Source organism: Manis pentadactyla, chromosome 2, assembly GCF_030020395.1.
Source record: "Manis pentadactyla isolate mManPen7 chromosome 2, mManPen7.hap1, whole genome shotgun sequence".
In the NCBI taxonomy this organism is placed as follows: domain Eukaryota; kingdom Metazoa; phylum Chordata; class Mammalia; order Pholidota; family Manidae; genus Manis; species Manis pentadactyla.
Genome location: NC_080020.1, coordinates 156,006,926 through 156,033,634, shown reverse-complemented (window position 1 = coordinate 156,033,634; position 26,709 = coordinate 156,006,926). Strand labels below are relative to the sequence as shown.

Genomic DNA, 26,709 nt, shown 5'->3' with positions numbered 1-26,709 from the left:
CCTACGAAGAGTACAAAGCGTGCGACGCCGTCACACCGAGATAGCTTTGTCCTGCTCTCTGTAGGAGGCGGCACCAGGAGGTAGGACCCGGGAGTCAAGCCCTCTCCCCAGCTCCAGCCCAGCACGTACGCGGGTGAGTTGGGGCGGTGCCGGGGCGGGGTCCCCAGCGCGCTCTGCTGGCCGGGCGCGGGCTGGGCGGGGCGCGGGGCGGCCCCGGCTCCTCCTACCCCAGCCCCAGCTGCCCGACTCTTAACCCGAGCGCGGAGCGCCCCAGCCACTAGGCTCCGCCAAGCGAGCTAGCGAGCGGTCAGCGGGGAGCCGCGTGCGTCCCGTCCCGAGGCGACGCCAGCAGCCGGCATGGCCCCCGCAGCGGCATCGGGTGGCAGCAGCCTGCCCAGCGGCTTCTCAGTCTTCACCACCTTCCCGGACCTGCTCTTCATTTTGGAGTTTGTGAGTGGCTCGCGTGCCCCGCGCGGTGCCCGGGATGGGTGGTGCTGCGCTCGCGGGGGCTCAGTCCGCCGCCGCTGCACGGGTCCCCCGAGTGCCGGGGTAGCGGCTCCAGAGCGGGAAAGTCTCTCTCCTCCGACCCCCAATCGTTTGGCCCCTTCTGGTCTCCAGGACTTAGGTAGAAAAGCCAAGTGCGCAACATGGGTCAGATACCTGCAAGCGCGTCAGGGTCTCTTCGCTGCGCGCTGGCTCCAACGCAGCGCGCAGAGGACGCCCTTGCTGGAGAGCGACGTCCCTGTAGAGATGCCCAGCTTGTTCCAGGGTTAGAATTAGGATTTTAAAAAACAAATCAGTAAAAGAAACCTGAGTACATCACCAAGCGTGGTTGGGAGGTTGGGGTTGGTGTGGTAGGAGGCACTGAATCCGGATTACTCTCTTCTGGCTGTTCAAAGTTTCTGGGAGTATTTGCGACAACCTTGATCTGGAAATAGTAACACAAGCAATCATTTACTCGCCGCAGTCATTGCGCCCTGTGTGTGGGGCAGGAGGAAGGGAGAGGGACTGGTGGGGACGAGGGTCCCGAGCCCCGGCTGACCTTGAGCGGTCGGACCCCCCCTTGCACTGGCCGTGGGTCCTCCTTACACTGGAGCCGCACAGACCCCGCTGCGGGAAAGTGCTGCCCACCCTGGGCTCCTGGTAAAGGGCACACGTGGAGGGGCTTCAGACGGCCCTCAGCCTCAACCCTTCGGGAGCCACAGGTCCTTACCTGGGAGGGAGCAGCTGTATTTATCCTGTGGTTGCGAGCGCTGCAGCCACGGAGACTTCCTGCACCCCTGCCAGAGGTGGCTGCCTGGAGAGTTGGTTGGAAAAGAAAATGTCCAAACCTGACTGTTGAAAAACAGACTCCAGCTCTTTATTGTCTGCTCAGAGGTGAGAGGGTGTGTACAGCAAAGGGAAGACTCTGTTATCCATCGAGGGTTTCGGGGGAAAAGCGCGAAGGGTGCTGAATTTGCCTGGTTGGCACCATTATCACTGGACTTGTGAGAGTTGAGTTGAGCCCAACGTGGGTGTATCCAGAGTGCCTTTAAATCCTGGAACTAGTTAGAATCAAGGAGGTAACACCTAGATGAAACGCTGACACCTCTAAGTCCTAAGCCCAGCCCTACCATTTATACATAGGGACACCCAGGCCAAGTGGGGAGGCTCTTGCATCTACTGGAACATTCTTTCCCCAAGTGGTTCATCTCAGTGCTTCTGTTCAGCACTTAGCCTGTGCTTGCCTCAGGCTGGAGGGAATAAGTAATGAGTGGCTCTTTCCTACAGGGGCAGCTGTTATTTACAAAGGCAGAGTTTCAGGACCAAGAGATGATGGCTGATGGTGTTATGGGACAGAGATTTTTAAGTAAAAGTTCTTCTAGTGTTTTTTAAATTGTCCTGAGGAGTGGCTCGCTTTGCCTTTGTAGATGTTTGGGGACCCTCTAACAAGAATCATGAGAGTGTGTGTTAGCTGGGCTTCATGCAGAAGGCTCTGGTGCACCCTCTTCCTCTTTCCCTGACGGCAGGTTCAGGTGGTGGCAGGTGGTGGCAGTGGGGAACTGGTTTCACACAAAGGATGGCCTCCCAGCACCTCTGCCTCCTCTCGGTGTCGCAGCTGAGGGGAGGGAGTGTCCCGAGGGTAGAACCGAAGGCACAGCCTGGCAGAGCAGTCTGCCCTGGACAGGACAGGAGGATCCCCAAATCCACCAAGTAAAAATAGAATGTCCGGTGTAGGAAAGCTCGGAACCATGAATCTGTAGAAATTTACTCCTCCGGGGTGGTTTTGTGACCTGCTTTAGTAGGGGATAGTAGGGGCTTCTGGAAGAAATGATTCTCCCTTGCTTCCCTTTCGTCTGTCTTAGAAGTGATTTTTTTCTCCTCCACCTCAGCCCCTGCTCCCCCTAACACCACCCCTGCCCCCACCCCTAGATGCCTTGGATGTCTCACTTCTCCTTTCTGAATCTCTTCCTCTCCAGATTGGGGATGGGCTCACAGGGTGCTTGGGAGAGCAGAAAATAAAGCAGGTAGCAGTCCTTTAAGTTTTCCTCTGCAAGACTATGTAAGATTGTATATACGAAGCTTTATGTGTCTTGATGTATGGAAAGAGTGAGAATTAAAAGGTCCTGGTTTGCTTTTTTTTTTAATTATGGACAATAAAACTCAACAACCAAAAGACACACAACGCAGTTAGAAAATGGGCAAAGGACTTGGATAGACATTTCTCCAAAGAAGATACACAAATGTCTAGGAAGCACATGAAAGATGCTCGACATCATTAGTCATGGAAATCCAAATCAAAGCCACAATGACATTACCATTTCACATGAAATTAGGATGATTTTTATCAAAAAACTGAAAAATAGCAAGTAGTGGCCAGGATGTGGAGAAATTGGAAACCTCCTACAATGCTGGTGGGAATGTAAAATGGTGCTGTGGAAAACAGTTTGGTGGTTCCTCAAAACATGGCCATATGACCCAGCAAGTCTATACCTGGGTTTATAACCAGAAGAACCGAAAGCAGTGACTGGAACAGGTATATGGACATGTGTGTTCATAGCAGCACTATTCACGGACCAACAGGTAGCAACAGCCCAAATGTCCATCAGTAGATGAATGTAAGACAAATTGTGATATATCCATGCAGTGGAGTATCATTCAGCCATAGAAAGGACCAAATGATTCTTACTCCGAAGTTGAGAGACCTTGAAAACACTATGCTAAGTAAAAGAAACCAGCCACAAAAAGTCACATATTGCAGCATTCCATTTTTATAAAATGCCCAGAATAGGTACATCCACAGAGATGGAACACAGACTGGTGGCTTGCCAGGGGCTGAGAGGAGGAAAATTGGGGCACACTGTTTAATGGACTTGGGCCTTCCTTCTGGGGGATGAAAATGCGGAATTAGCTAGAGATGGTGGTTGCACGACATTGTGAATGGATTATGTGCCAGTGACCTAGTCAATTTTAAATGGTTACTTTTATGTTATGTGAACTTCAATTTTTAAAATAAAAAAAGAAATATTTGAAATATAGAGAAGGATATATAATACTTTAAGAGACACACACTTATTGTCAAATTTTCAAATTTATCAAATTTTCATATTCCGCCTTGTTTACTTTTAGTATGAAGGATATAAAGCTTTTCAGATGGCATCTAAGGTTTCTGGATATTCCACTATTACCTGATCCTCTTCCCTCCCTCTTCATGATGACCCCAGGCTAACTGGTGTTCATTATTCCCAACCAGGGTTTAGACCTTTGCCGTACACCTATCTGTGAACTGCACATACCTATCTATGAACTGCACATGACATTGTTTTATATGTTTTCACACTTTATGAAAATAGTGTCATCCTTTACATATCCTTTTGCAACACATTTTTCATATAACCTTGTTTTGAGTTTACACATGTTGACACTATTTATCCGTTCTTCTGTTGGTGGACATTTTGGCCATTTCCAGTTTGTTGTTTTTTGCTATTGCAGATAGCATTGCCAAAAAGTCTCATACTTGCCTCTTTAGTTATATGTTGGGAATTCCTTCCAAGAACACAGGGAAGGCTTGACTTGCTGGCTCATAAGGAATGCATATCTTCGTTTTCCAGATGTTCCCTCATTGTTATCCACAAGGGTAATTCCAGTTTACACACTCCAGGAGCAGTTACTGGGAAGCTGATGAGGCTTAATCAAGCTCAGGGCCCCACTTGCTCAGGCCCCTTCCAAGACCCCGCTTTCCTTCATTCATATTTTATAAAGAAGGTTCCCAAATTGTCTAAGCTTCAGGCCAGACCTGGGCCTTCCCATGTCCCATCAGCAGTATGAAAGCCTCCATTGCCCGTCATCCTTGTTACACTTGGTAGTATCTTGGTCATTTTGTAGGCTTTATAATTTTCTACTAGTCTGATGGGTGTGAAATGCCTGATTGTTTTTCAAGTAGGTGAGTTGTTGATAACTCACAGTGCATATCCCCATGCCTGACCTCCCTATAGCCTGGGAGTTGCCTTTGTCAAACCTTCAGGCCCCAGGGCCAACGGGTGGAGCTCCAGGGCCCTGCCACGCAGGGAAACTTCCTGCAGGGCAGGGAAGGGCGGCGCCTCAGGGGGCACGGCCCAGCACCTTACCCCAGAGCTCCTGACCTCAGAAAGCTGCCAGGTCCTCACAGGAAGTGGAGGGCAGGCCCACCCAGATGGTGTGACCCTGCTTCGGACCACGGCCAGAGCCACAAGGGCCAGGCCACTATTGCATCAGGGGATCACCAGACGAGCCCCCCCAGGATGGCACGTCCAGTGTGTCCCCCAACAACTCAGCTCAGGGCTCTGCTTCTGGTCTGCTCCCCCATCCCCACCCAAGGGGGACTTTTCCCTTTGGAGCCACAGTCTCTTTTTCCCTCTTCACTCATCCCTTCAGATACAGAATCGCAAGCTAGGAGTGTCATGACACTCGGGCCATCATCCCCAGAACAGGATGTTAACGTGAGATGCTTTTTGTGCCATTCTGGCCAGGGCCTCAAGAGGAAATTTCTCTCACAAGTGCCAGGAGAGAACCCCTCACCCCGCCTTTCAGAACTTGTGAAGGAAATGCCTGAAAACAAGTTATGAAACCATGAACCCAGCTCTCTCCTCCCCATCCTATAAAAGAGTTGGAGCCTGACAAAACGCCCCGGGAATTCAGAGAGAACTCTTTACTTTGAAGAGGTTGCTCAGAGTGCCATGCACCTCTCCAGGGGCAGGCCTCCCCCTCCCTGCATGCACACCCCAGGAGCTTGGGGGGCACAGAGAAATCGGGTCAGCTGCTGAGAGCCAACGCCCTTAGGGTGCCCTTGGGGGGATGTTCTGCACAGCCTTGGGGATGGGCTGGCTTTGTTCTGGCTCAAGCACATTCTCTGAGGGCTGGGCAGGGGCTGGGGACAGGCTACCTGTAGCCTGCCTTGAGGTGGGACGGAGCATTTTCAAGCTTTCCAGTGGCCTAGGATCCATTTGCAGTTTTTATTTTTTCCTGTCACCTAGTAGTCACTAAAATGAGACTGTTTTTGTGACCCAAAGTGACTGGGGACTTTTTATTATTTGAGAGTTACCAGACATGTGCTCAGGCCTACCCTAGATTTCCATGTGTCTGGGGAACAAGGGCCCCACAACGCCAGGATTGAGATGTGGGGGTGGGGTGGGCAGCTGATAAAGCTGAGTTCTGGTGGGTGGTCCACATTCTGGCTCCAGGAGGACTCTTAGGAGATGAGAGATAGAGAATCACAAAGCCTCACTTACTCAGAGCTGGGAGGAAACAGCGGCTCGCCCGACGGGTCAGCTTGCCCAGGTTTGGATCTCTGGGCAGCAGTTCTCACTGTGACAACCGGTCGGGTCCAGGTTTCTGCATTCACCTGAATGCCCAAGAGGAAGTTTTGCCCACAGCAGAAGAGATCATGAATAGGCAGCACTGCCCACCTGGCCACCCTGGGTAAGGCCAGCTTCCCTTCTCTGCCCCCAGGGAGTGAAAGGACAGCTCAGAGCCACTGGGGAGCTTGCACCCCCTAGGCCTGTTTATCAAAAACACATGCTGGAAGGTCTGAGCCCCTTGAACCAGGGCCAGCCCAAGAATCTGCATTTGATAAGCACTGCACAGCCCCCACCAATTCAGCAAAGCTTGGAGAGGTCATTGGTAGGCCATCCCACCCCCTCAATGTTTCTGTGGGACAGGAATCAGTGAGAGACTGAGGCAGGGAGCCAGGGGCCCTGAGGCTCTCCCCGATTTGGGGCAGGCCCGCTCTCTGCTCCTGGTGACACGTCCCTGCCGCCTCAGCCAGGACCTCTTCGACGGTCACCAGAGGTGGGGCTGGCCCTGCTGGCCAGTGCAGGGTGGTGGCTGAGCCTTGCCTGGCTGCACCCGCTGACTCCTGGCCCGTGTCCCCACCTTGTGTCACAGGCCCCTTTCTGTTTGGAGAGGGGTACGGATGCTGCCTGGGGTTTCGTCTTCCCTCCTCTGAAAGGAGGGGAAGAATTAGAGGTCTGTCAGGGGTTTGTTCTTGGACTTAGAAGTGACTTTTCTGGTTTTTCAGGAACCAGAGGCCTGCTCTGGTCAGGAATCAGTGACTTTGAGGTGTTCTCTGGAAACTGCTCAGTGTGGATGGACCTCAGCTCCTGGAGGGTCACACATACGTCATCCCAACTGAGCTCCAATGAGAAGGGCCGCTCTTACGCTGTCTATAAGTCACTCCCCGACTTGACGCAAATGGAGTAACACCAGGAGTGGTGGAGGCACTAGGATGGAGCGTGAGAGTCTCAGATGCCACGTGGGGGACCCGGGTCAGACCAGGGACAAAGGCTGACTCTCTGTACCTACACCTTCCCTGCAGTGGGGAGTGGGAGATGGCATTGTGCTGCCTGCCAGGCCGTTCCACACAGCCTTAGGAATGGCTTAGCTTTGCTCTGGGCTCAGGCACATTCTGTGATGGAGGGCTGGGGCGGGTCCTGGCCACCTGGGACCGGCCAGCAACCAGCTGGGTGGGGCAGGACTGCCTCCTGGTAGATTCAGCCCTAACACAGGCCTGCCTGGCTTCTTCCTGGGCTCTCTAGTATAAGTCCCAGACACTGTTTTGGACCAGAGGCCACCATGGACAGTCACTGATAGACACCCCAGTAGGAGGCTGGTGGTCTCTCGGGTGCTGCTGGAGGGGAGGACAGTGGGTGAATGGCACCCCGCATCATAATGGCACGGGAAAGTGTAGGCCAACTCTGCACAGGTTTCAGATTGTTCCCATGGACATGGAGCAGGTCTCTGGTATTCTCTCCATCATGAGGCCCCGGACTGGCCTGCTACATTTGGATGGAAAAGTTTGGTTCATGATTCACCCCTGCTGGGCACCATCCACATAACTCAAGTTATTTCTTATGGTAAGGGACTGGCAGTGATTCTCTGCAAGCCTGAGTTCCAGGCGCTCTGCCCCTCCCACCTCATTAATAGCTAATTTTCTGCTCACACTGGAGCACAACAACCCCTGTGTTGAGTCACTTTAATGCACCAAGGCCCAAGGGCCTGAGAAAAATACATATGAACTAAAAGCAAAGCCTCGTCACTGGCCATCACACACTGCTTTGCACAGGCAGTGGGAAGAGGAAGGCCTGCAGCCTCACAGCCAGACTCAGCTGAGTGGAGCTTGCTCACCACAGCCCCATCCCTGTCAGAGTGCAGGAGGGGGCACAAGGGGGGAGGGGGCCCCTTCAACTCCTGGGTCCAGCTTTGAAGGAGGCTCTTAGAAGGCCAAGGGTACAGGCTTTAAGGCTGGGGCAGGGGGTGGGGGGTCCTCCGGGGAAAGAGCAGACAGGGAAGGGCAGGAGGTGAAGCGACATCCCTGCACCTGTTATTCTGGGGGTGGGGGTGCAGGTCATACCAGGTGTCCTGCTGGTGGACCAGGGCCGTGGGGGCGGCTGACAGTGGCTGCCTGTGCCTGCGCAAGAGGGAGTGATTTTCTTCAGTGTTCTGATCTTTTGCTTGTTTTTTGGTCTTAAACACAAGCCTTGGTATCCTCTTCCTCTGAAAGAACAGAGCTTGTTGAGTGCGGAGGTGGGCTGGGGGGCAGCCTGCCTCCGGCCACCTCCTCACTGGCCTCTTTTCTCCCGACCCAGGGCAGCTGGGGACGCTGACGGGCTGCTCTCCTCTCCCTGGGTGATACTGCTGTCATGGCCACTTCTGAAGCCGAGCCTAGACACAGGAGACTTCATGGGGGACTGCCCGTGGGCCACGTGGGTGACTGCGAGGCTCCAGTCTAGCCTGAGGGAGCTGGCACTCCGCGGCTGCGGGAATGCAAGGGGGCCACTGCACCTGGGCTTCTGCGTCAACAAAATGGGGATGAATAGCCCTGACCTCAAGGATCTCTGTGAGGAGTGAGTGTAATAAACACAAAGCTCTTAAAACCACACGATGCACTGCTCAGTAGCTATTACATGCAATTATTATTAATGTGCTAATAACTCAAACACCTGCTCCAAGATTAGCTGGCCTATCCATGGGGGCAACTGCAGGGGGGTGGGGAAGTCCAGAAGATCAATCCAGAAGCATCTTTTGCCTTCAATGCCCTTCTCAGGCAGTGTGTGTGAGGCAAGGGTGAGTGAGATTTGGAAGTGGGCAGGGCTGTTGAGGACACACTTGACATGCCCCTGGGGTCACCAGGTACAACCCTCTGTAGGCTCCCAGTGGCGCCTGTGCTTCGAGCTGTACGGGGCCCACCTGGCAGGGTGGCCAGGGGAAGAGAGGGCTGTGGAGGTGCTATCCTGCTAGCCTGGGGCCAGGATGGGTGGGGGAAGCTATGTGAATTCTAAGTCCAGCACAAGTTGCTGCATCTGCCCGGGGAGGCCCTGGGTTCGGCAGCAGGACAGCCTCTAGCACAAGAGGCTCCCTCCCCCAGCCTCCATCCTGCCCTGCTGCTTGGAGTTTGGCCAGCCCCAGTTGGACTGAGGGGCCTGGCAGGGAAGGAACCACCCAACTATTGTGTCCTGGGACTCTTTCCAGAACCAGCCCTATAGTCCTCACTGGTCTCCATTCATGTGCTCCTTAGGTGCAGGTGGCATGGTGGGGCTAAGCCCTCTATGCTTTATGCCTGGGCTTCCCCCCAACACCTCCACCTGGAAGCCCACCATGACAGCACCCCTTTCTAGCGGTCAGTGCCTGTAACACAGGCCCTTGCTTGTTTCCAGGTGGACTGTGAATCAGCTGTTGTCCCTGGCAAAGACTATGCGCTCCAAACGTTTGTTCTCGCCTGGTATTATTGGTAGGAGAGGGGCTGGTGTTTCGTCTCCCACCTGGCTAACATTTATAAATCACAAGATGAATCCTTGACCCCACGGGCACACAGAAGGTGAAACTGGCTATCTCCAGCAATTCCCAAGAGAGAACCCCCGGGACCCCCGAGAGGAGAGCTAAGCCCCACATGGGCGATTTCTTCTGTTTGCAGGTACACACCTCTTTTGTTTATGTGCTCACCCCATTACTAACCTAGTTGGTGGCTCCCATTTGTACCTTCAGTTTTTCTTGCCATGAGCCACTCCCTTCTGCTCTAGCATTTCCATGGATTTTGCCTTTTACGGGGGCCTTACCAATGTTTTTCACAGAACTTCCCTGTTTCTGTTCGTCCTGCTGGGTAAAGCCAGTGGGTATAGGCACAGTAGGGAAAATTTTCCATCTACATGAGGACATGCCTGTCTAAAAGACCCCAGCTTTGTGGACCTGAGAGCAGTTGTCATTGATTCCGGGGCCTGGGACTGTCCTCCACCCAGTGAGGGACTGACCAGGGGCTGTTCACGAGTGAGGGACTGTCAGGGCTTTGGAGCAGATGTGGGGTGGGTTCCCTGGAAGAGGACGTTTCCCTGGGACTCGAGGAACGTGGATTGCAGGTCTGGGCAGGGGCCTCTTCCAGCCCACACTCGCCCTGTTAATAAACTCCAGGCCTGAACTCCCTCCCTATGGCTTTGAATTCCAAATCTCTATCCCCCTCTTCACAAGCAGAGTCAAGGCTCCCGAGAGTAGATAAAAGGACACTATCTACGTCTGCCTTGGGAGGGATAAGGGCATGATGGAGCCCCCTAGAATGAAGAGCCTGCCAACGAAGGGGCCAGGAGGGCAGAGTACTGGCGTAGGTAAACTGAGTCAGGCAGCCTCAGCCCCTCCTAGTGTTCACTTTGGAAGTAGCCTCAGAGGTCAGACTCTCCGTGAAGCTGCCTTGTCAGTTGGCAGAGGGGAGGGAGTCCACACACTATCCTAGGCAGAGCTGTTTAGCTGGCCAGCCTCACTGGGGCCCAGATACTTTCACTGAGACCTGACTCTGCCCTTGGTGGGCCCAGAGCTGCTCCAGTGGGGCCTGGTGGTAAGATTGGAAGAGAGAAAACAAGACAGGAGCGATGGGCTTTGTTCATGAGTGTGCGACTTTGGATAAGGTCTGTCTCGCTGGGTGTGCCTGCTGCCCTCGGTGATGCCCATGGTCATGGCCACACCCAGCATCTATTACATAGGTGAGTGAGCAAAGGAATGAGTGAGGGAGTGAGCGAGTGTAGGAAGCCTCTCTGACTTGCTGGGAGCTGGGCTCCTCCATGTGAGGGGAGTGGGCTGGTACAAGGACCACAGAAGCTGGTGTGAGCCCCAGGTCTTTGCTTCCTGCATCTCTGCCTCTCTCTGTCAGACCTGGTTTCTAAAGGGAAGAGCTGGGGGCCATGGGGGAAGGCTTCCCTGTTTGGGGTCTCAGTCTTTCCACTCTGACCCCTCCTGTGCCTTCTCCTACTACCTGGTGCTCATGTCCTCTTGGCTTCACCTTGGTGCCATGTCCCTTTGCAGAAGCTTCTCCTTAACCAGCCTCTGCACACATTCCACACAGAGGAAAAGACCCTCTACTCAAACTTAGAGAATGATTCATTATTTTAGTCAACCAGCTCTTACCAGTAGTTGAGCTTCTCGAGCACAGTGACTGTGCTGTTCACATCACCTACACGACACACCCTCCCAGCACTGCAGTAACCCCTGGCTGCTAAAATCATTCAGCAGCAGACATTTCCAGCAGCACAAACTGGGGCTCTGTTCCTGGTGGCCTTGGAAGAGCATCAAAGGGCTGGAGCTCACAGCAGCTGGACAGGTTGCACCTGGCGTTGCTGTCTTTCCCTTCCCTGGGAGAGGATTTTGCCCCTCAACCAACGTGGCAGGCTGACTTAGAGTTGGGTGCACAGCCTATGTTCTGTGACAGGTTTCCTTTACTTCTCCAGAGGTCAGGGCACAAAGTTCTGTTCACATGTGCCTTCCAGGCACACACCACGCCCTTTGGGTCACTGGGAATTGGTGCTGGGCACCAAAAGGCACACTACCAAGTGTGCATGGAGAGCCCTGCAAGAGAAGTCCTCTTTATTCAAGTCTTGGCTTATTCAAGAGTGTCTGTATGTGGAGACCCTGGCAGAGTGGAATGGAGCCCCAGGAAACTATCTCGAGAATTTGAGCAATCCCTCTGCAGTGACCTCAGTTTCCCAAGGCTTGCAGCAAAAACACTGGGCGATTGTGGACTCAGAGCCCTCTGGGCCCTGTACAAGCAGGGGGCGCACCCTACGAAGCTCAAGAATGTGCTGGAGGATTCCTTTTCCCCCCTTCGTAACCACAGCTCATTGTTGGACGAAGGTTTTTCTCATATTTTCATGTCCTTTGTGTGTCCTTGCACTGAGGCAAGCACATTTTCCAACTTTTGGTTTCTAAGAGATAAGAGGCTTTTTTCTCTCTGATGCTTTTGAAGTTATTTTTAATTTCTAGGTCCCCATAGGGTTGGAGTGGGTAATTGTGTGTGTAGAGAACTTGGACCTACTGGGACTTTCATTTGGGTCCATCACCTGACGGTTGTATCAGCAAGTACTTAGAGCCCTCACTGAGTGCTGGGTGCTCCACAGACATAAACCCATTCCACTCAGCACCATGGGCACTAATGGTATCACTGTTTTTGAGATAGGGAACAGAGAGGTTCAGTAACTTGCCCAGGGACAACAGCCCCCAGCCCCACCACCAGCTCGTAAGTGATGAGCTAGAATTCAAACTCAGTTAACTGGCTCTAAATTCGACACTCTTCACCATGCTCACCTGCCTTCCATGGGTTAATTCAGAGAGAAAAAGTGAGAATCTTCTCTGAGTTTACACCAGAGCTTCCCTGAAGACTGTCTCCTGAGGAAATTCTTTTCCACAAAAATAATTCAATCCAGGAGACCCCGAATGTAAACTCTTTTAAGTCTTTGCAAGTTTTTTGTCTGGTTTTGTCTGTTTTTCCTGAATCTTAGAGAACCTCAGCCGTGCTCAGCACTCAAAACTGGACTGAATTAAGGAGAGGTGGTTTCTGATCCTGGGTGGGTAGAGAATTCAGATCGCCAGCTCAAATCACCCCCACTCACGGACACTGGGGCTGAGGCCCCGCATCTAGGGGCCACCTCAGGACGAGCTAGACTCACAACCAAGGCAAGGCAGGAATTGAAGCTTAAGGAGAGGAGAGGACTGAGAGGGAACTTGACCCCCACAGCCCAGTGAGGAACTGGAGGGGCATCTTGGCCGGTGTGGCTCAGGCCGGGCAGAGCGCTGGAGACAGAGCTGTTGCTTCTGTTTGACAGGACTTAACATAATCCACAGGCTTGTGTTATGGAAACACATTCTAAGGTCTTTGGCGAAGAGCCTGGGATGTCTGTTCCTTGTCCTCTAACTTGCCTTCCTGCCAGTCGAGTCAGACCCTGAGCTTTGGGGTTGTTCAGGAGCCTCAGAAAACTCTAACTAGAGTGAGGGTCAGCCTACCCCCACTTTCCAGCTGGGGAATGCAGGGCCCAGAGAGCTCTTGGGCCCCCCAACTTAGAGACCTGTGTCTGAGACCATCCAACCCACCATGGAGGACAGTGACCCCAGTGCAGGCAGGCAGGTCATGGGAAGTCCAGCCTGTTGACAGAGATGAACCGAAACTGGGGTCCTGTGTCTTGTGTGACCAGTTTCAAAATGATTACCTCTGAGCACTTATCACCTGGAGCGCTTGGAGTTCTCTTTACAAAGGGAAATGTTTGAACCCTGACCTACCCCCTTTCTCTTGACAAATATTTGGTCAGTGGGGTCCTGAGGCCAGGATGGATGGGACTGCTCCCAGCCCGGACGCCTTATCTGCCTGGGTGTGGATGCTTGCTCTCTCTGTTTGCTCTCTGCACACCTAGTAGGTGGAGTCAGGTGGGCCCTGGCTTTGTCCCATGATTCATGCTAAATCCCAGCTCTCCACTGAGCAGGGCCTCGGATGCCTGCACGGCAGCCCAGCTGTCAGCTCTGTCTTGGGGCTTGTCCTCCCTGGAGCCCCATCTGCCACTCCATGTCTCCCCCACCCCCACACTCATGCCTGGCGCCCTGGCCTTCTGATGCCCTCACTGCTGCTTCAGCATCCCCTGGATTGGCATGTAATGTACCTTTTCCTCCCCAGTGAAACCCACTTCTTGACCTTTTGGCCCAGTTAACTGGTTAGGTCCACCTGTCCCTTGAAGACTTGACCGGGGCCATGCCCCAGTCCAGACTGCTTTGCCCTGTCGGGGCCGGTTTTCATCCTGCAATGTAACTGCCTGTCTCCACCGGGCCGTTGGGCTCCTGAGTGAGCAATGTCTTACCCTAGTTGCTGGGTGGTGCTGGGCATAGGGCCAGAAGCTTCATACTCACATCCGTGGTTTCAGCCAGTTTGTACCGGCCTGCAGTGTGGGGAGACAGCTGCAAATTGCCAATCTACAGCTGAGCAAGCAGAGGCCCAAAGGCTGAATCTATGCTACAACCTCCTCGAGCCAACGCCTCGGTGGGTCTCGGGGCAGGGGCACTGCAGGAGCTAGTGCTGAGAGGGGCGCAGCTGCACACACGCCCGGCTGGCTCGTACAGCTTCCACCCGCATCTGCCCCGCAGCAGCCTGCTTGTTTCCAGGGCGCCGCCCACGGACACCCAGGCAGGACTGCAATCTCTCAGCTCGTCTCTTCTTTCTTTCCCCACTCCTGTCCACTCAGGGTTGTTCTGTACCGCACTCAGCACCCTTCCCAGACGGTCGCCTGTGGCTCCTTCCTGCAGCCGTCACCTTGCATTTCTCCCAGAGCAACTGTTGGGCGCTGCCTGCCACCAGGGAGCAGACCCCGGGTTTAATCATCTCATCTATGCTGAGGACATTACTTCATGTGATGTGTAACTTAAAATATATTTCTGGGGCAGATGCTGCATGGTGGCATGTCTCCTATGAGAATGTCTCTGGGAACCAGAGCTTCCTCAGCTCTTTCCAGCTTGGAGGCTCCAGAGAGATGAGACACATGCACTCAGTGTCCCCCACTTGGTGGGGGTTGGAATGGGCCAGTCAGGTACACTTGATGGTAGGGGTAGTTTATAAAAATCCCCTTGAGAATTTCTCACCTTGAAAGACATTATGCTAAATGAAGGCAGCTGTCACAAAAGCCCACGTCTTATATGATTCGACTCATATGGAAGTTCAGAACAGGGAAATACAGACAGAAAGCGGAGCAGCAGTCCCTCAGGGATGGGAGGGGCGGAACCACAGCCGGAGGGTACCAGGTTTCTCTTGAGATGATTGGCTCTGGGGATGATGGTGGCACATATCTGGGAATATCCTAAAAACCATAAAAAACTGTACACTTCAAGTGGGTGGTTAAGTTGTGAGTATGTGAGTTATCTCATGAAAGCTGTCTAAAAGAGAATTCTCCCCACCATCTTACTGTGAAACCTCCTGCTGTGGATAAACCATGCAATAAAAAAAAGTCAACATTATTTTTAAAAGGATCTTTGCAAGATGGTCACCCACCCAAAGGCAGGGTGGGGTGCTAAGATCTACCAGGGGCCAGGGGCAAGAGGTGGGCTGGAACACAGGGTGGGCTTTGCTCCTATGGACAGGGAGGGATTCTTACCATAGACATCAGGAATCTGCGCGTGTGTGTGTGTGTGTGTGTGTGCGCGCGCATTCAAGAGAGAGAAAGGGTGGGGGAGAGAGGAAAATGGCATTCAGTGCTCCTCAATACCACATCCACTGGCCACCTACAAATACTTCCCACCCACTGGTCCCATGTGGGGTTCCATAACAGAGAGCTCCCCCCTCCCCTTGCAGCACAAGGTGGCCCTTTGGGATTTGGTTCATAAATCACTCTGGTTTTTCCACGTCTAACAGGAGACCTTGAGGCCAGTTTAACTAAGACAGTGATGCATGACTGGACAGGTGTCCCACACCCAAGGTTAGCTGTGAGCAAGGCGGACCTCACCGCTCCATCACCCAGTCAGGGAAAGTGCCATTTTGTAACTAAGTACTCCTGGTTTGCGCTAAGTTTTGTAAAGGAGAAGTACAGGCTCCCTGAGAGCCTATGAAAGGGGGACCTGACAGATTCGTCTTCTTTGGATGGTGGCCAGGCCAAGGAGAGGAGTGTCCCACGCCCTTGCCTCTGCCCTCCAGATGGACACACTCTGTCCTCCCTCTCTCCTTGCCACACTCAAGGCTCCCAAATCCAAGCCCTGTCCAGCCGTGGGCGTGCTTGCCTCCCTCTGTCAGTGCCTGTTATGAAAAAGGCCACGTAATTTGATCATAAAGGCAACTATGGATGAAATCTACACACACGTGTTATTCGTCAGCAGCCTAAGGAGTTTTATTTCATTGATCTCGCTCCGATTATTGTTAAGATGTGAAGTATGTCCCTCTGGCTCTGTCATGGGCCTTCAGGCAATCTCAGATTCATCGACAGGGAAAGTTTTCTGGTCAGAGAGGCCCATATCTGATTCATTAGGCCCAGCTCAGTTTTGATAACTCCAGATTCTTCATGGCACTGATTTTTGTACCAAAATATGATTCTCTCTTGATGCTTCTCATTCTCTCCTGAGGCTCAGAGAACACCAGTGAGGACAGTGGTATCTCTTACCCAGTGGGTGGGCAGCTGGTACAGGAGACAGGGTCAGGGTACCCCTTGCGTTCACATCACAGGGAACATAGGACTGGGAGGCAGCCTGTCCTCGGCCCCCAGACACTCAGGGTACCTGGGAGACCTTTGACTGCAAAGCTGCCCCCCACCCCATGTCCCAGCCTGCTCCCAGCAGCATCCTCACCTGGGTGGGGGCGGGCGGTGAGGTCAAGCTGATTTCACTCAGATGAGGACAAGCTGAAGGGAAGAGAAGTAGAGAGAATCCCAGTTGGGTCAGCACACCCTTGTCCAGAGGGGGTGTGGGACAGCGGCACTGAGTGGTGTTACAACCCCTACACCGTCCTTATGCTTCTCTTTGAAAACATGGGGCTCACTGACCCTGTAGACAGCAACTGGGGTGTCTTCTGAATAACGACAGGGGAGTGCTTCTCTCCTGCCGGTCCTCGGCTGTCCCAGGAGGCCAGGCTGACCTCTTCCTTCCTGCCTGACCCCTGGACTTGGAGATTGAAGGGTTCCAATCTCAAAAAAATTATCCTAATGGCAGTGGGTGGCTAATTTATTTTGCCAAGTAAAGACCAAAAGAATTGCGGACCACTGCTGTTTCATAAAAGGAAGGGTATTTTAATATCAAAACGCTGGGTAGGATTTAATCATATAAGTGTGATTTAAGGTTTTGTTAAAGTAAAAAATTAAAACTCTATTTTAAAATATGAATAAAGGCAAGCAAGTAGGGGATTGGAACAACAGATTGGAGATCCAGGCTAGATCCTTGAGTGGCATGAAAGAGACATTTTTGGGGAGAGAAGCGCTCGTCTCTTCTTGTTTTTCTGGCCCTGACACCGCATGACCCCTTGGTCTGGCCCTGCCTGGCATGGGCTGTCCTGGCCCGACAGTCACCTCTGCCTCCCTCCCTCTGCAGGTCTTTGGGGGCCTGGTGTGGATCCTGGTCGCCTCATCCCGGGTGCCCATGCCCCTGGTCCAAGGCTGGGTGATGTTCGTGTCTGTGTTCTGCTTTGTGGCCACCACAGTCCTGCTCATCCTGTACATGATTGGTGCCCATGGCGGGGAGTCCTCCTGGATCACCCTGGTGAGTCCCAGCCCGGGATGTCTGTGGGTGAGGGTGTGGTATTAGCTCCTCTCCTCAGGGAGGCTGGCATTTCCAGTGCCAGGGGAGACTGCCCCCCCATAGGCATCTCCCACCCACGTTCCGAGGCCGAGCTGCCCAGGCCTTCAGCTCCCTGCAGTGAGGAGGTCAGGAGGAGGTGAAGGCGGCATTGACAGTCACTGCCGGCTTCTCGCTGGACCTGCTCTGCTTCCCTGCGTGACTTTCTCATGGATACGCAGCAGCCCCCAACCCCTCCCCACACCACCTGCACCTGCCGGGTGCCTTCTGGCACCTCCTTTTGTCCAGCAAGGATGGATTCCATCTGTGTGCGGGTCCTGGGGATGCACGTTTACTGTCCAACTCCCAGTGATGGCCTTCGAAAGCAGGGTCCCCAGAGAGAGACTTGGAGGCAGGACAGGGATGGCCTGTGGTCTCTATTCTGCATAATTCTGCCTTGAGGTCCATAAAACTCATCATGGGACACCTGCCTTTTACCTACTGAGAAAGGGGAGGCAAGCCGTTTGGCAGGCCTCCCCCCATCAAAAGGCCTCCTACTTATAGTTTAGAAATCACCTCCAAATTTCAACTACTCAAAACCCCATTCTAGGGCTTTTTTTGCTTTTAAACCTACCTGGACCCTCCCACCTCATCTCCCCAGAAATGAACAGCACAACAACACCAGAAATGGCCTGGGCCTGTCTCACCCTGCACCGGTCACCGAGGCCACATGGGGACCGGACTGTGACTGTGTATGAGGTGTCTCAGGTCCAGAACCAGTTTCTCCCTATAAAATCCCAAGTGGCCCCTCCTGGCCTCACCTCATGTGGATCCCACCTCTGGGGAAAGCAGTATCCTTCTACCGAAGCCTCTAGTCTGGCCCCAAACCAGGGAGACGGAACTCAGCTGCACAGTGCTCACTGCATGATCTCCCTGGGGAAGGGGCTGGAGGGAGGCCGAGGGGGCAGGGGGCCGGGGAGGGAAGGAAGTAGCGGGTGCTGGAGGGGCCCAAGCCGTGTGGGGGTAACGGGCCCTGCTGCGGCCACAGCTGCCCTGCCCCCACGTCGGGCCCCCACCCGCCTGACGGTTCTTTCTGACCCTGCAGGACGCAGCTTACCACTGTGTTGCTGCCATGTTTTACCTCAGCGCCTCCGTCCTGGAGGCTTTGGCCACCATCGAGATGCAAGAGGGCTACACCTACAAATACTACCACGAAAACATCTCTGCTGTGGTGAGTCCCCCAGCCCGCCTGCCCGTGTTCACAGCCACCACTGCCCACTGATGGGGGCAGGAGCACAGGCTGCCCCACTGCCCTCGTGTTAGTTCACTAGCTGTTGAACAAAGTAAACCTTCTTATCATTTCTGAAGAAACAAAGCCCCGGAGAAGGGAGGAACCCACCCCCTTATCCCTCCAGTCAGCACCATCCTGCACAGACCTGGGTGAGCCCAGGGGTCCACACCCACATGGGCTTTGGGGAGGGCAGACGTAGGAGACGTGGCCATAAGGGCTGGCACCTGAGCTGCCCATGAGCTCTTATTTCACCCTCAGAGCAGCCCTAGGATGTGGCACACTTATACCCATTTCACAGATGGAGAGCCAGGGTACCAAGAGCTCAGACAGCTTCTCCCAGGTCACCTGGCGTCTCTGGGCTGGGTGTCAGGGCGGGTGCTCTGTCCTCACACCCCCAGCTCTGGTTTGGAGCAGTGAGCCTGGCCGCGTGGGTCATCTGGCTCTTCCTGAGCAGTCTTCATGGTAGCACAGTTATGGGTGGGGGAGGCCAGGGATGGGAGACCATGTCTCACCAAACCCTGGCTCTGGGCCAGAGCCTGTGGGCGGGCCCGTGTCTCCAGACCCCCGCTGTAGATGTCAGCTCTTCATGACCGTGTCTTCTGCCTGGCAGCTGAGAGCCCATGGGAGGGGGCCGGAGTTCACATCACTAGGGCTCCCCTGTGCACGTCCCTCCGTTCTCAGAGCCTCTGCTTGCTCATCTATGAAATGAGATGGGAATTCCTGTCCACTTCCCTGGACGACAGAGATGTTAAACAGTGAGCAATGGGTGGATCAGTTGCTACAGCCTCATCCACCCCACCAGCGGAACAGTGGGGTGCTGCTGTGTGTGCCCAGAGCGCACACAGGTCTTGTGCTCTTAAAGGAACCTTCTGCCCTGGGGTCAGACCCGCTGGTGTCGGTGGACTGCGAGGTCATGGCCTGGATTGTCTTTTTAATGGAGTGAATCAGAATGACAGGGCGTAAGAGAATGTTTTGTTTCATAAAACTTTTTTCCAGAGTGGTGCCTGTGTGGGCTTGTGCCAGTAAGCTAATTCATGATATCGAATGGATTACCAACCATGGGTATTGTTTTAAAAAGAAAAAAAGATTTCAGAAATAGTACTCTTCAGATTTCTAGAGGTTGCCCCGTGAATTATGCAATGTGATGATAGATCACCAGGTGGCAGCTCCAGGTGCCAAAGCTGAGTGATGCCCTCTTCCAGCAAGCACAGAGCAAAGGCTGGGAGAAAACCCACAGGGGTGGGCTTTGTTGGGCTCTGGGAAGGGCAGGGGTGCCCTCCCTGCTCCCAGAGTGAAGGGTCTGGGGGACAGTTCCTCAAACCTTGTCTGCTGGTCCTTACGGGCCCATCCCCTGCCCTCCGGAAGCCACACACTCCCCTTGACCTCCAGCCTACTCCAAAATTCCATAAACACAGCCGCCACATGGCCCCTGACACGCCTTCAAGCTTCCCATGGGGCAGGAACATCCTCCCAGGATGGCTGGTCTCCAAGCGAGAGCAGCCTGGCCTTTCCTCCTTCCCCTGCGAGGTGGTAACCCACCCCCCCATCATCCTTCAGAGGGCTTCACCTCCCCTCACCGTGGAGCACCTCAGACCTCCCTGGCTCCCAAGCCCAGGAGCCTTTTCTCAGAAGAGATGTCAGCAAGCATTTGACCATGGTTTCCATGAAATTATTGCAGGCAGCAACAGTGAAATGTAGACGGAATGTGGCTAGGGGGTCAGCACGTGACGGAGCAGCCCAGATGGGGTGCATTAATGCCCCTGCCCGCTAGACTGATCTCTAGTAGAGAACACCTGGGTTCCACCATGTCCCGACTCTCCTTTTTTTACTTTTTTATCAAAATACAGCATACAGCCAGACAAGTGAGCAGAATGCACGTGTAAAGCTTGGTGAATTTCCATCAAGTGAACTCCCTGTGCAACCAGCATCCAAATTAAGAAACAGAACACAATAAACAGCTCCCGGAAGTCCCCTCATCCTATTGCACCCAAAGGAGGCGTACCCACAGCCCTGAACTCTAGCTGCCCTACTCCATTCGGCCTGCTTTTGACCTTCACAGAAATGGATTGACACAACTTTTATGCCTGTCCTATTTCTCTCAACTGCAGGTTTGTGAGGCTTATCCACACTGCTGGGTGGAGATGTAGAGTGTTTATTCTCACTGCTGTATAGTATTCTACTGAGGATTTAACAAAATCTATTCATCCATGCCCCAAGTGGTCAGGTACCCACATTTTTGTTAGTTGAGTTGGAGAAACATGAGCAGGCCCAGGCGCTCCCAGGCGTGCCAGAGTCGGGATTGAAATGTTGCCAGCAGGTGAACGCGCTGGGCTGAAACCACCGAGCTGAAATAGGAGCCCAGTTCCATGTAAAGTCATGCCTTCCTATGCAAAACATCAATGGTATCAGTGTGCAGGGAGAAGGATTATTCAGGATTTAACCACAGCCTCTGCCCAACCACGATTTGCCCTTCTGATGGTCTCAGGGGTGGCCAGTCCGGGGGTTTGGAGAGGCGTCTCCTTCTCCCTAGACCTTGGAAGCTTCTGGCCTGCCTCTCATCCCTCTGTGATTCCTACTCGGGATCCACCTCAAACGCCAAGCTTCCCTCTCCTTCCTTTTCTGGCAGCAGGGAGTCTGCATCAAAGGGATCCCTGGATTTCTGGGCATTGACTCAGGGTAGCTGGAAATTTCTACAGAAATCTGGAGATTCCTGGACCTTAACTGTGGTGGGCACTAATGACAGCCATTTAGGGAGAGGAGTTTCTGCAGACCTGAGTATGTCCTTCCATGTCCCTGGCTCTGTGTCCCCATGGGGTGCCCTTTCCTGACCTCATTGGGAAAGTAAGTCTCATTTCCTGTCCCTACTGGGGACTTCAGAGGTGCTTCTGCCAACAGCTGCCATTGGGTCTGGAATTAGACAGATAGCAAACTGCTCCCACTGATGGGGGCAGGTGGTTTTGGGGGCTTATCAAGTGTGAGGGCTCCTTTCAGACAGTGTATAAGTTCCCCTGGATGAGTTCTGTTACATTTGTTACTAAGTAACTCAGCTTCCTCATGGCCACTGGCTGATGAGGGTGAAGGGCTCACCCATGTGTGGAGGCAGGGAGAGAACAGGCACGGTGAGCCCCGGTGTTTATGGGCATTTCCAAGAGTCACAGAAGCGTAGCCACCCTAATGTTGTGCCTGGATTGGAAACTCTTCGCCCCACATCCAAGGTCACAAAACCAGGTGCAGATATTTGACTTAGGGGCAGGCAAACCTTCAGGGAGGTCAGCCCCCCAGAGTAGGGGGTAGGAATAGATGGTGCTCAAGCAAACACAGCATATCAGGGCCTTTACAGGGCACAGAGGGACCATCTGCCACATTTCCAGGGTCTTTGTTCCAGGCCGTAACAGCTGACTAGGTCTTCCCAGCAGCTCTCTCAGTAAGCCCCAGCCTTTCAGCTGAAGCTCAGAATCCCTCCCCACCAATCCCAGTCCCTCATTTCCTGTGAGACTGGCTCCCTTGCTTATGCAATTAAGAAACCTAGAATAAAATATTGGTAGGGGCAGCATCAAGACCTCAGCCAGAGCCAGCAAACCCACATGTTCACATTCTCTTAGCTGAGGCCACTGGGATCACAGATCAGTGGACTCCAACGTTACTGGTGTGGAGGGAAGTTTTCCACAGGGAGCAGTGGGTGCTCACCTGCACGTATCGTTTGAGGGGTGCCTTATGGCCTGCCTTTCCGGCTTGGGTGGCACCCACATGATGTGCGATGGTAGATAGTTGGCCTTGCATGCCAAGTCCAGGGGATCATTAGGGTCACCTGGAGCTCTGTGCTGCAGGCATTCTGGGGCCAGGGCTCAGTGGTAAAGGGTGCCTGCAGAGAGATGGGAAGCAGTGGTGGGTCTGTCATCCCCGGAGCCATGCGACCAGCAGGACCGAGCAGCCAGCCCAGTGTGGGCTGCTTGCACCTTGCCCGCTGCCGTGCACGCCCATTAACGGTCACCTATCTTGGTTTCAGGTGTTCTCCTACGTAGCCACTCTGCTGTACGTGGTCCACGCGGTGTTTTCTTTAATCAGATGGAAATCTTCATAAAACGGCAGCTGAAAACCCAGACGATGTTAACAGATCAGCCCACCTTCCAGCATAACATTTGGGAACGCAGAAATGCTCTCGGTGGTGGAAAAAAGAAGGCCAAAAAAAGCAAGGCTCTGTTTCTTGTAGGTGTTCTGTTTACCCGCCTGCACATCTTCACATCAGTGGCGGGGGCTTGTTATGTTTAACCTCCAACTACTGAGCTGTCTTTCTAGGGTCGTTTTCTATTTGTGACGGGGGGTGGTGGGAAGTGGGCATTGTGATCTGGGAAAACACAGTGAAAACAAAGATCCCTTGCTGATCCCCGGCCCACATCTTGAGAACTGTCTATTGGAATTTTCCACTGGCTCTTTTGAGCACCCATCTTGGGCATGCATGTTTCTAAGTCTTCATGGATATCTATCTACCTGTCACGGGCTAGTTAAAACTCACCCAGCAAATATTTGCAGGTATCCCCAGTGGAAGATGCTAAACCTTTGAAATACTTTATAAAGTGCCTTTATGTTCAAGACTCTGGTGGATTTTTTTTTTTTTTGGTTTTGGTTGTAATTCCCCAGTATCAGGGATGCCATCATTTCAGCTTTCTTTCTGAGCAATCCCTTGGCTTAAATTGACTCTCTAGAGGCAGCAGCACATGGAAGTTCAGATGACAGCTGTGTGCTCGGTCACTGTGCTCGCAGGGAGCCCTGCTGGGTGCCCACCCTCCCCAGCTCACACGGTACCCTCCAGCTTCACCCTCTCTGGAAACTTGCCAAGTGCCAGCCTGGAGGATGCCTTCATCTTCTTGCAAATCACAGGGGTCTGTGCTCAATTAGAAAACCTTTTAGCCAAAAGGAAATAAGGGGCAGAAGTTTCTTCTCACTCGTTGTGAAACTGATCCCAAAATGCTGGGCAGTGCGATCTGTGTTCAGTTCCAATGAGGGATGTGAAGAATAAACTGATTTTAGGATTTCCCTGGACCACTCCACAGAAGTGCAAAGGGACCTGACTACAGAGAGAGGAAGTCCAGTGACAGGTGGTGAGTGCCACGCTTTGGTTATGAGGTGTCTGGGTTGAAAAGAGAGGGAAAAATTAGGAAGGAGGGTGCTTCGTTCGGAATCCTGAAAGCCCCACTCCCATTACGAAATCCTTCTTTACCCCTTTGCTCAAAGAGGTTAATGATATCCCAGAGCTGGGACATCAGAGCAGGCGCCTCCAAAACTGGCCAGCTCCCCATGTGGAGGTGCGGATGGAGACTGGCTGACCCCTTACCAGCAGCCGTGTAGAGCAAAGATTCAAGCTTCAGGCAAAGGTTTGACTAGTGGACATTTTCACTCCCCTTCCAACGTGGGGAGCCTGTGACCAAATTGCGTCTCAGTGATATCTCCAGGAGGTCTTTTGTTATCTCAGGATAATTGTACCAGAAAAAAAGGCTGCTTTCAGTGAATCCACTTAAAATAAAATTGAAGTAAAAATTTCATAGCAAATTAGGAGCCAAAGGTTTGATTGGGGCTCTATCCTGAAAACTTAAAGTACAAACTGAGAATGATAGGAAGTGTGTCACACATTTAACAAACTTTGTGATCAAATGTTGATTGAAGCAAGATTCTTCTTTTTTCAACAAAACTGCGTGATTGCATTCTGGTAAGCCAGCAAACTGATGCTAGCAGGAACATTTTTGAACCCCATCAAAAAAAGCAAGCAGAGGCTAGGTTGAATTTCCCAAAGGTTTCTCAGTGTTTTAAAATGACCCCTCCTGGTCTTGCTTTTTCTTTCATGCAGACCATGCCTACTCCACAACCTACCTCTGGTCCCATTTCCTTGTGCTTGCATCTCACTGCTCAGCTCTGCCTGCATCAGCTGTGTAGGAAGCGCCTGCAGGTAGGAGTGCAGGCTGACGCACAGGCCCCGCTGCTAAGAGCACCACTCCTCTGGGAACACACAATGCCTGGAGAGCGGCATTTAAGCCTTCTGGGCAGTCGCTGAAAGACACTCAGAACACAGAGAATGGGCATCCACTGAGCACCTACTGTCTGCAGGGGCCATTGGTCCCCCAGGGTGGAGTGGTGTCTGTCCCCAAAGCTTCTTGCAGCTGCATGCCTCACCTGTCTGCCCCTGCACCTTGGGCAAGAGACCTTCTCTGGGACATAACCTTGGGTTCCACTCCAAGGGCAGGCGGGACATTCCTTAAATATTGCCTGCTTCGTGTCCTTGACTTGGTCCCAAGGTCGGTAGTGCCAACACCCAAACACAGCTGTCCAAAGGCCCCACGTCCGCACCTGTGTGACCACCCTGCCTGCCATTTGTGGCACCCTTGCCTTAGGCCCAGCCCTGCATAGGCACCTTACCTATATACAACCTTTTGTCACCCACATCCAGAGGCTGTGGGATGAGCCACTACTGCCATTTTACTGGTAGGAAACAAACTCAGCCGGTGAGATCTGGAGCTGGATTTAGGGCCAGCTCCTGTGAACTTGCTTACCACCTGAGGGTGCCCAGACCTGTGCTCACGTGTCTCTGCCCTCCCGCCTCTCAAGCAGTTACAGAGACCTTGCAGTGGACCTGATGCCAGTGGATGGGACCTTTAGTGGGGGGTGAAGCCTGGGACGTGGGACAACTCCAGATCACGAGCAAGGTCTGCAGGAGGCCACATGTCTGCGTCCAGGTGCTGGACTCAGTAGTCTTATTGAAAGTCTGCTCTGAGCTGCACACTGATGACAAGTTACCAGCAGTTACCACGTCCTACTTTGCACCCTGCTTTGCCAAAGGTTCCCACAGTCCAGCTGACGCTTGTAAAGAAGACAAATGACTGGGTGTTTTTAAGCTAATGGAACAAAGAATTATATCCCTCCAAGGGCCTGAGAAAGGATTAAGAAGCTGATGTCTATGATGTGACCAAGAGCCAAAGCTCACAGGCAGAACAAACCACAGCTGCCACAAATATATTGTCAGGGTGCACATCACAGAGGCCAACAGCGAAAGGCAGTGTGAATCGAATCCTGCCAGGACATTTGGAAGGCTCTCACCTGTGACTTCAGTGGCTGTGGCCCCGGGGCTTTGTCGGGGCTCTGGGGACACTGTCCTGGCGGCCTTCCCTGTGCCGGAGGAATGGCCTGGGAAGGGCCTCATCTGCACATGTCCTCTGGTGACCAGCCCCTGACCCCCTGAGCTGCTCACAGTCTGTCCTCACTGAATCTGTCCTGGAGAGGACACCGTTTATATGAGCTGAGCTTCACAGAAATTCTAGACCCAGACCCTTAAAAGCACCTCCAATCAGAGCCCCAGCAGCCCAAGTGGGGGATTTAAGGCATCCCTATGCTGACCTTAAAGAGACAGCAAAGCATTTACACTGCCAGCCCTGGGTGCACACAGAGGCCTGTTGTTCCGAGAGTCACTCTGGCCAGTTCAGGGTCACAATGGGGCCTTTCAGGGAACAATGCGCCACTGGCCTAGCCAAGTGCCCCTGCACATGTGGGCATCCACCCAGAGCATTTATAATAACACAATTTGGAAAAACAAAGTGATTCCCCTACTTTCTGAAAGATGTAAAGGCCTTTGTCCTCTCTCCATCATACCCATGGGTCAGCCCTAAAGGCTGGGGCACTGGAGGCAGACTCTGGGTTGCAAGCAGTAACCTCTTTCTTCCCTCCCGGGTAACATGGGCACAGTCACAGCACCAGGCTCTATAGACGGTACCTGGGGGTTGATGCATGCAGGGAGCTCAGCTTCCAGGACTTCCTCCCGCCAACGCCTGCCAGGAGGACCTCTAGGGACTGGAGGGGAAAGACTTGCCAAGGACCCGGAGGAGGGGGAGGAAGGGGGAGTGGGGAGTAGTGGGGGTTGGCGGCGGGCTTGGTGCTGCTCAAAGCACTTTACTTCATGTAATCCTTGCTACGGCTGTATTGTGGTTGATTCCAGTTGGAGGAATCTGAGGCCCAGAGGTTCCTTATAAATAAAATGATTTCCCCACAGTCACATAGCAAGTCAGCATGATTCCAGTTCCAGGGGTCTGGCTGCAGAGCCCTGAAGTCACCTGTCATGTGGTACTCGCAGCGACAGGTTCCCTGTTCCCCTGGAAGCAGGGGGCACAGACATGCCATGCAAACCCTTCACACCCACAACACTGACAGACGATCCTGAAGGTTCCAAGCAGCACGTGAGAGTCAGGGACACCAAGCCAGAAGCCCCTCGGGGCTAGGAGGCTGCAGCCCAGCCTTACCAAGGGCACCTGCCGGGAATACCTGTTGGCAGTGGCAGCTGTCCAGGTGTGAGGTGCTGCAGATCTGGGCGGCAGCAGCAGGCTGGGCAGGAGGAAAGACTTGGCCAGACGGGGGTGAACAGATGGAAGAGAGTGACCGAGGGC

The 26,709-nt window shown here is 53.2% G+C and overlaps 1 protein-coding gene across 1 annotated transcript; it reads left to right on the top strand.

The window, feature by feature from the left end:
- The first annotated feature begins 266 nt into the window (after nucleotides 1-266).
- On the top strand, nucleotides 267-22,878 carry MAL (mal, T cell differentiation protein). Its single transcript, XM_036880031.2, has 4 exons — nucleotides 267-450; nucleotides 16,813-16,980; nucleotides 18,101-18,226; nucleotides 22,293-22,878. Exons 1-4 carry the CDS (start codon nucleotides 358-360, stop codon nucleotides 22,365-22,367), a joined length of 462 nt encoding a protein of 153 aa, XP_036735926.1. The 5' UTR covers nucleotides 267-357; the 3' UTR covers nucleotides 22,368-22,878.
- The last annotated feature ends 3,831 nt before the right edge of the window (nucleotides 22,879-26,709 follow it).